Genomic DNA, 10,067 nt, shown 5'->3' with positions numbered 1-10,067 from the left:
TTAATAAAAAAGGTAAAATAGACATAAAATAATAAATTAACTCTTGATTTTTTAAATTAGCTTGATGTCTTATATGAGACCCACTTAGTTTTTTTCACAAGTAATTTTTTGTAGTTATTATGTTATATCACTTCTAATACATGTCCGCTTCGCGGGTTCAATCGTGGTTCTATTATATCATTCCTAATTACTTATTATGGTTATTTAAGCATTAAAAAATTATATTATTAGTATCCTATATAAGAAGTCGCAATAAGCAGCTGACGCACGCTGCTCATGGTTGACATGCCTGCTTCAGCTGCTTTAATTGTGATTTTACTACATTACCCCTAAATAATTATTATAAGTCATTTATGTATTGAAAAATTAATAATATTTAATAAAAAAGTAAAATAGATATTTATAACATGATTGTTTCAACTACTTCAATCGTAATTTTACTATATTATTCATAATTAATAATTATAAGTCATTTAATATTACAAAATTAATAATATTTAATAAAAAACATAAAATAGACGTAAAATGATAAATTATTTTTTGATCTTTTAAATTAACTTGACGTCTTATATGAGACCACTTTAAAAAATTCACAAGTGTTTCTTGTAATAATTTTACTATGCACTTCTAATTAGTACAATAGAAGAAAAAAATTTATAAATCACAATAATTAAAAATTTAAATTATTTAAAAAATATAATTTACTATCAATGTCACAAAAGTTTGAACAACTTAAAATATCGTTATACAAATTTCAACAAGCTAAATATAATATTATATGCGTAACATAGAATTTATCAATCAAACAAATGAAGATTTTAATTAAATGATTGAATTATATAGAACGTGAAATTTTTAAGAATCAACATTGGGTTATGCGCAGCACGACGTAAGCCGACTAGTAATATAATACAAAGAAGGAAGTTGTAGGAATAAGAATTTGATGGATTCTTTACCAAGATGGCATTTGAATGGGCTTAAAAGCTAGTCAAAATAATTTTTGAGTCATTTTTCACTTTTTAAAGTGTTTGGCAACTTTAAATTAGCTTAAAAAGGTTAAAAATTACTTTTTTAAAGCTAAAAGCCAAAAGCACCACCACACCTACCTTTTATTTTTGGCTTATAAGATATTCTAGTTTGACCAATTAAAAGATATACTTATCCCTTGTAATTCCCACATATTTCAAAATTGCCATCATGTTTATTCTAAAACATTCATTCTCTTCTATCATTTTTGTGTTTTTTTCTCTATTTTTGTGTTTCTCTCTTCATGTTTGTGTTTTTCTCTCTATTTTGTGTCTTTATTTTTTTTTCAATGAGTTGCTAACAATTTGATGCTTATGAAATTTATGAAGAATTGAGAAAAATTATTTTTTGATAGTTTATTTGACTGAAATAACAAATTTTAATGTATCATTAGCAATTCAACTTCTTTTGGGGCGACTTTTGTTCAATTTTCCTGAAGAAAAACGGAAAATCAATAAACCTATTTAGCTGAAACAACAATTTTTGCTCCTTTTTGAGTGTTTTGGTTCAATTTTCAGAAGAAAAAAATCTCGTAAAACAAAAGTGGGTTAATTAGTGTGTCAAAATTCACAAAGAAAAACGGATCCATATGGCTGAAACAACAAATTTTACTTCTTTTTGGGTCTCTTTTGTTCAATTTTAAGAAGAAAAATGAAGCACAAGTAACTTATTCATTCATGAAAAATATTTTGAAAAATAAATGTATTAAGTAGTTTATGCTGAAATTGAATTAAAATATAAATTAATTTTAATTTAAATTATTTTAAAAATAAAAATCTAATAGTAATCAACTTTATATAATGTTAACAACTGTAAGGGTATTTAAGAGTCATATTAGTACCTCTTTTATATGCTTTTAATTTATGAAATATGATTTTTATGTATTATTCCCCTTCTTTAATATATTTTTTTAAATTTGGACAATTATTATTGTACAACAAATGAATTTCTCTATGAAAAAAAAACTCAACAACCAATATATATGAAGAACACTCACTGAAGATATACAACTTCATGAACGATTAGTGAACGATTCATGTATATTTGACGATGTAACATTCGTATTCAATAGTATTTTAATAGTGATATAGTCATTACTCAATCAATGAGTAATATATTTTTCAATTAAGAGTCCTTTTAGCAAACAAATAGTATCATTTGTAACCAATCATTTATCTATTAATGAAATTATAATGATTAGTAACATATATATTATATTTGATGATTTAAACTCTTTTAACCAAGATTTTTTTTAGCGCACAAATTTAATAGTAATTCATGGAAATACTTTCTCTCTCTTTCTCTCTCTCTCTATATTGAAAATGTACTAAAAATATATATATTAATTTTAATTTGAATCATCTTAGAAATAAAAATTATAATAATCAACTCTATATATTGTTAACAACTTTAAGGTTAAACCAAAAAAAGTGTTTAACAACACTTGTTTATCAAACACATCAATATTTTTTTTTCAGTTTCAGCACATTATCCAAACACATAACTGCCTAATTTTAAAATAAATTTTAGAAATTTTCAAAAGTATTTTAAATTTATTTTTTAAAAGCCACTTTTTTTCTGCTTATCCAAACGGGCTCCAAGCCAACAATGTACCTCGCTTCTCTGACCGTAAAAGCACAATCCGCGCACTCACTAAATAATCACTCTCCACTGTAGATCACCCGTTAATCAACGGATCACATACAGTCTACACCTCTAACACGGATCGATCCTGATATCCGTCCGATCATCACTTTAAGCTCCGACATTCCAACGGTCCCGATTCAAATCCCTTTCCACAAACCAACAAACCATCAGCTCTATATAAATCACCAAATCTCGTACCACCTTTCATCATAATCCAAATCAAGATAATTTATTCTCAAATTCAAATTCCCTAAAACCTTTTCGAGAAAATGTCAGGGAGAGGCAAGGGAGGCAAAGGATTGGGCAAAGGAGGAGCCAAGAGGCACAGGAAAGTATTGAGGGACAACATCCAAGGAATCACAAAGCCAGCTATTCGTCGGCTCGCTCGTAGAGGTGGTGTGAAGCGTATTTCTGGATTAATATACGAGGAGACTCGTGGTGTTCTGAAGATCTTTTTGGAGAATGTGATTCGTGATTCAGTGACATACACAGAGCATGCTAGGAGAAAGACTGTTACTGCTATGGATGTGGTTTATGCCCTCAAGAGGCAAGGAAGGACTCTTTACGGATTTGGGGGTTAGGGGTTGTTGAAATTAAGGTTCTTGTTGGTAATGATTGTAGAGTTTTATCTTTGGTTTGCTGGTTATGTTTTGAGCTTGATGATGTAATTCTCTGTTACAAATTCAAGGAATAGAAGTTTGCTTTGTACTTATTTCTGATTCTCCCCGTCATCTACATTCTTTTCTATTGCGTTTTAAAAATTCAGCTAATTATCAGTTGGATTATGTGATAAATGTTACTGTAAGCTGACTAATGAATCTCGTATAAGAAGGATTGAGTGAACATGTCCGTGTCGCTGCATAAGGATGTGTACTATTGTTCAATTTTTATGTCAATTGCTTTGTTGAAAGAGTGAAATGACTGGACTATTAATGGTTCTCTTTCAAATTTAATCAGTTATTTTTCCTCCGTGAGTTCTGTGGTTGCTGGTTTTGTGGATGTTGCAATTTATTCAGAATTTTCATTGCAGATTTGGAGGTAAGATTTGTGGAATTAGGGTTCTTGTTGGTAATTTTTGTGCATTTGTTTTCTATTGTTTTAGCATTATTAGTTTTTTTGAGCTTGATGGTTTTATTTCTCCATTGCAGTATTCGAGGAATAGAAATTTGGTTAGTCATTATTTCTAATTCTCTTGTCATTGACACTCTTTGCTTTTCAATTTTCTCTATAAGAAAGATTAGCTGATTAGCAATTAGGTAATATTATGTAATTTTAATCTTCCCATTTCTGGATATTTTCATATCAAGGACTCCTCATTTCTGCATACCGATTTGTTCCTTTTATGTCTATTGATTTGTTGAAATATTGTTTTAACTGTCTGGGAAAAGAACCATTATTGGTGTTCCACTCTTTTTTCAATGTCTAGTTTTTCGGGCTTGTTCCCGTGCAAACTTAATTCAATTATTTTTCTCCGAGTGTTTTGTGGTTGCTAGTAATTTATGTATTGGATTTTGCAGTTGATTCATTGTTTGAAAGTGTGGTTCAGTTATGTCTGTAACTAGTAAATTCATCTGCTTATTTCTGTCTATAGCTAGTTTCCGTCATAAAGACAGTAAATTTTTCCTCTGCTTCATGTATAGAAGTTGGAACTAATAAACTCTTCTGTTTCTGCTACTTCACGTATAGAACTAAAACTCTTCTGCTTCTGCTGCTTCATGTATTGAACTAACGAATTCTGCTGTTTTAGGTATAAAACAAAATGTTTGCATTAAGGTAAGGTGTAACTCATCTGTGAACCCATAGTGAACTGGGCTGCGTGAACACGGGATGCTTTGTTCATCGCCTCATCGGGCTGCGTGAATGCGAGCTGCATTGTGCATTGGGCTGCTCCTAGTTTTTGTTGCACACAAGACGGATGCACCAAGTTCTTAAAATAGTAGTACTATATTCTTCGGCTACTTTATGCATACAAGTATGATTCATCTTAGCTTGAATTTGGTAATTTTCTTGGACTTTGACTTTCTGATTTAATCCTGTTCCATTCTCCTCTTCATGTGGCTGAAGATCATAAATAGGATAGTGTCTTGGATCAAAGATGCTTCACTGAACAGATTAGCCCTCAGACTAGAAAAGCCGAAATCCACCAGTGTAAGTTCGACAACCTTAATGCTCTATGTAGACTTTGGGAATACCTTGGCTATATCCTAGGTCAAATGGACAAAAATGCCTAGAATTCTATATGATGATATGCTGGATATGACTGTTGTCTCATCTACAGGCACAGGTTTTTTTTTTCTTGGTGACCTTAATCTAAGAGTGCTCTTATTTCCTTTAGATTTCAGTTTTACTTTGTTTGGTATCTGCAGAAACTCTGCATTTATCGATATATTAGTCAATGATGTGTTCGCTGTCAAGGTAGATCTTCTTCTTTGTCTTTTAAGATATTGCAGGCTTTGTGATTGTTAACGGGATCTTCCTCGTTGTCTTTAATAATATTGCCGGCTTTGTGATAGTTAAAGGGAACAAATGAAGAGGGGCACATGACCCTCCACACTCGATTGGCTAATCAAAGTCAAAACGGCCAGCTTCTTTTGCATGGGGTCCCAAATAAAACCATCGGTTCTTCAGGATAGTTTGGTCTGATTCTGAATGGTAGACGTGATGAACAGCATGTTCATATACACTTACCCTCAGTGTTGAGTTTATGTTTCAATAAATTTTGAAACAAATACATCGGTTAAAGATTTTTAAGAGTTATGTTTCAATTAGTTTTGAAACAAATGCATCACTTAAAGTTTTTGAGTTACAAAGAAAATGAATTTGACAAATTCATTATTCATTAAGTTTTACGTTTTAGGTTCTTTGAAAGAAAGACATTCTTGTTTTAAAACATACATGAACCTATTAACTATTACTTAATTAATACTCTCCTCTTGCATGAAATTTTTATCCTATAAATAGTTTTTTCTTTTATTTGAAAAGATAAGCACTTAAAACTACTTTCCCCTTAAAAAATATTTGAGAGACATTGATCAAATGGTGAAATCACCAATTCAAGAATAGAAGAGCAACATTTTTGAATGCTACTTGTTTTGTGTCTTAGTTGAATCCCGAAGATAGAGTTATTACTAGTTCTTTCGTTTGCTCGTGGGAGAGACTCCAACTATCTTCAAAAAGCGTATTATCGTGCCTCTAAGTCAAGCAAGTTTTATTTTGAATTCTTGTATGATTATCATTATTATTCTAACAATTTGAAGATAGTTGTCTCTATGGCTTCTACATCAATATCAAATAGTATTCCATCTTTGCCTAATCCTAATTTTGAAATATTTGATGGCAAAGACTTTCCTAGATGATGTGGAAAGATGGAATTCTTTTTAAGACGATTAAAGTTGGCATATGTTCTTGAAGAACCTTGTCCTAATGTTCTTGGTTTTGAGGTAGCATCTGATGAGGCTACTTTGATTAAAGAACAAATTGTCAAATGACAATATGATGATTATTTGTGCAAGAATTATATTCTTGAAGAATGTCCAACAAATATTATGATCAATATTATGTTAAATGCAAATATGCGAAAGAGACATGAGACACTTTTCAAGCTATTTATTTAGGAGAAGAGGCAAGTTTTAAGAAATTTCTCATTTCAAAGTATATGGAGTTCAAAATGGTTGATGACAAGTCAATCACTGAACAAGTACAAGAATTTCAACTTATAGCCTAATAAAATTGCTATATTGGAATGTCTCTAGATGAAAACTTTCATGTTGGTGCTATTGTATCAAAACTTCCTCCATCTTGGAAAGAGTACCGAAAAAAACTCTTACACAAAAAAGGAAGATTTGACTCTTGAACAATTGTTGCAACACTTACAAATTGAACAAGAGACACGATGACGCGATAATAATAGTTTGAAGGAACCTGTCATGAAAGCTCATATGGTTGAAGAAAAATCAAACAAGAAGGAATCTGAAAATAAGAATTTTTCAAAGGCAAAGAAGACTACAAATTTCAAGCGTAATGGTGCTAATTTTAAATCTGGTGAATGCTATTATTGTCACAAAGTTGGTCACTATGCGGTGATTGTAGAATTCTCAAAGCCGAAAAGAAAAAAGAAAAAACAAATAAAAATAAAAAAGATGATCTTGTGGCAATGGTCACAGAAACATTTGTAGCGGAAGATCAAGTGGAATGATGAATAGATACCGGCGCAACTCGTCACATATCAGGTAATCGAAATTCTTTCAAGACTTATGAATTAGTGGGGGACGGTAAAATTGTATATATGGGAAACTCTTCCTCTACTAAAGTTGTGGGAAAAGGAATTGTTGAACTGAAGTTTACTTCCGGAAAGATAGTTACATTGATGGACGTATTGCATGTTCCTGATATTCGAAAGAACTTGGTGTCAGGTACGCTTCTTTCGAAGCATGATTTTAAAATGGTTTTTGAGGCAGAAAAGTTTATTTTATCTAAAAATGACATGTTTGTTGGAAAAGGTTATGTTGCAAATGGAATGTTTAAACTCAATATTGAAAATGAAAATATTTCTGCTTATCTTGTGGAGTTTCTGAACTTATGTCATGAACGTCTGGGACATGTGAATTTTAGATCCATTCAACTTATGGTGAATAATGGATTAATCAAAGATTGTGGAAAGAATCATACTACTAAGTGTCTTACTTGTAGTAAATGCAAGATTACTAAGAAGCCCCAGTTGAAAGGACTTCCACACTTTTAAAATTAATCCACACTGATATTTGTGAGATGGATTATTTGTCACATCATGGAAAGAGATATTTTATCACTTTTATTGATGACTACTTAAGATATACTTATGTCTTTCCATTGTAAACAAAAGATGAAACATTTGAAACTTTCAAAACATATAAAGCAAAAGTTGAAAATAAATTGAGTGTGAAAATTAAGTCAATTAGGTCCGATAGAGGTAGAGAGTACTTAAAGTCAGATTTTATTGATTTTTGTAAGAAAGAAGACATTGAAAAATAATTGACCATGTCCCATACACCACAACAAAATGGTGTTGTAGAAAGAAAAAATAGGACTTTCATAGAAATGGTTAATTCTATGCTTTATGGATCTGGTATGTTTGAAAATTTGTGGACTGAAGCCTTGCTTTCAGCATGTCATATTTTGAATAGAATTACTTTCAGGAATCATGATGCATCTCCATATGAAACTTGGAATAATCGAAAACCAAATATAAATTATTTTAAAGTATAATGTTGCTTGGCTCATGTTCGATTACCAAATCAACATTTAACCAAGATTGGCTACAAAGGAGTAGATTGTGTGTTTATTGGTTATTCACAAACTAGTAAGGCTTATAGATTTTTAAATCTTGAGATCCCAAGTCCTCACACAATTATTGAATCTTTACATGCTAACTTTTTTTTAGCATATATTTCCCAAGAAAAAAGATTCTTTTGAACAATATTCAAGTTCTTCTATTTCTCCTCTTAAAAGAAAAATAGTTGACTCATTGGAAGAAAGTCAATCAAGACGTAGTTTAAGATCAGTCAAATCAAAAGATTTTGAACCTGATTTTCAAGATTATTTGGTTGAAAAGGATCCTGAAAGTTATGCTGAAGTTATGTTTTCACATGATGCTTCATTTTGGTGTGAAGCAATTGATGATGAAATGAATTCTGTACTGTTTAATAATACATGGATATTATCAGATCTTCCTCCTGAATATAAACCAATTGGTTGCCGATGGATTTTTAGGAAGAAGATGAAATTCGATGGTACTTTAGATAAGTACAAAATCCGCTTGGTAGCTAAAGGCTTTACTTAATTGAAAGATATTGATTATTTTGATACTTTTGCACCTGTAGCTTGAATGACCTCTATTCGTATCCTGATTGCTTTAGCTGCAATTCACGATCTTGTTATTCATCAGATGGATGTAAAGACTGCATTCCTGAATGGAGATCTAGACGAAGAAGTCTACACAAAACAATCAGAAGGATTTGTCAATCCTGGTCAAGAACGTAAAGTTTGTAAGCTTCTTAAATCTCTTTATGGATTAAAACAAGCTCCAAAATAATGACACGATAAATTTAGAAAAGTTATGATTTCCAATGGCTACTTAATCAATGGTGGAGATAGCTGCATATTTAGTAAATTTCAAGAAAATTCTGGTGTTATAATATGTCTTTATGTAGATGACATGTTGATCTTTGGAACTGATATCAAAAGAGTCAAAGAAACAAAATATTTTCTTGCTTCTCAGTTTGAAATGAAAGATCTTGGAGAAGCTGATATAATTTTAGGCATCAAAATTGTAAGATCGGTAAGTGGTTTGACTCTTACTCAATCAAGTTATATTGAGAAGGTTCTAAAGAGGTTTGATCATTTTGATGACAAGTCTGCTCCTACACCATTTGATCCTAGCATCAAACTAGTGCGAAACTCTGGTGATATTCTTGATCAATTTATGTATTCTCAGATTGTTGGGAGTCTTATGTATGCCATGCATTGTACCAGGTTAGATATTGATTATGCAGTAAGAACTTTGAGCAATTTACTGGTAGTCCTGGAGTTGAACATTGGAATACCTTAATTCGTGTTTTAAGATATCTGAAGGGTAAAATTAATGTTGGCCTGCATTATTCTACCTTTCCGGCAGTTCTTGAAGGCTAGAGTGATGCTACTTGGAATTCTGATCCGAATGACTCTAAATCTATTACTGCTTGGATTTTTACTTTGGCTGGAGCAGCAATATCTTGGAGATCAAAGAAGAAGACATGTATTACTCACTCAACTATGGAGTCAGAATTTATCGCTATATCTTCTGCTGGAGAAAAATCTGATTGGCTGCGGAATATGCTGATAGATATTTCATTATGGGGTAAGCCAATATCACCTTTGACTGTATACTGTGATAATAAAGCTGCTATATTTCGGGCTTTAAGTGATTGTTACAATGGCAAATCAAGACAAGTTCATCTCAAACACAATCACGTGAGAAGATTATTGGAGAATGACATAATATTGCTTCAATATGTGAAGTCCAAACTCAATTTAGCAGATCCTTAGTCTAAAGGGTTAGGCAAGGAATTAGTGGTACAAACTTGTAATGGGATGAAAATAAAGCCTGTTGAAGATTGATTGTACTTTATGGAAACCGTACCTAATGATGTAGTCTTAGGTTCAAAGGGAAAAACAAGTAAAATTACAACTGTGAAGCACATCAATAATTTTTTTTTTACCTAGAGTGAGTAGATGTGCATAAGTTGAGATTTTTTCTCTTGATAAGTCTATAAAACCGATCTCAGTTGAAGTAAATAATAATACTCTTGATAGATTTGACAGTATTCCTACAAAAGAGAAGAATGAGATTATATTCTCTTAATAAGTCTATATACCGA

General features: G+C 31.3%; 1 protein-coding gene across 1 annotated transcript; it reads left to right on the top strand.

The window, feature by feature from the left end:
• Window positions 1-2,700: 2,700 nt before the first annotated feature.
• LOC107873518 (histone H4) lies at window positions 2,701-3,385 on the top strand. The gene has a single exon (XM_016720386.2). The coding sequence runs from the start codon at window positions 2,943-2,945 to the stop codon at window positions 3,252-3,254; it is 312 nt and encodes a 103-aa protein (XP_016575872.2). The 5' UTR covers window positions 2,701-2,942; the 3' UTR covers window positions 3,255-3,385.
• Window positions 3,386-10,067: the final 6,682 nt, after the last annotated feature.

Source organism: Capsicum annuum, chromosome 6 (assembly GCF_002878395.1).
Source record: "Capsicum annuum cultivar UCD-10X-F1 chromosome 6, UCD10Xv1.1, whole genome shotgun sequence".
NCBI lineage: Eukaryota > Viridiplantae > Streptophyta > Magnoliopsida > Solanales > Solanaceae > Capsicum > Capsicum annuum.
This window is presented reverse-complemented; position numbering and strand designations above follow the sequence as displayed.

Excerpts from the sequence above, each read along its gene's own strand:
- LOC107873518 (XM_016720386.2), top strand. The coding sequence starts at position 2,943 with ATGTCAGGGAGAGGCAAGGGAGGCAAAGGATTGGGCAAAGGAGGAGCC.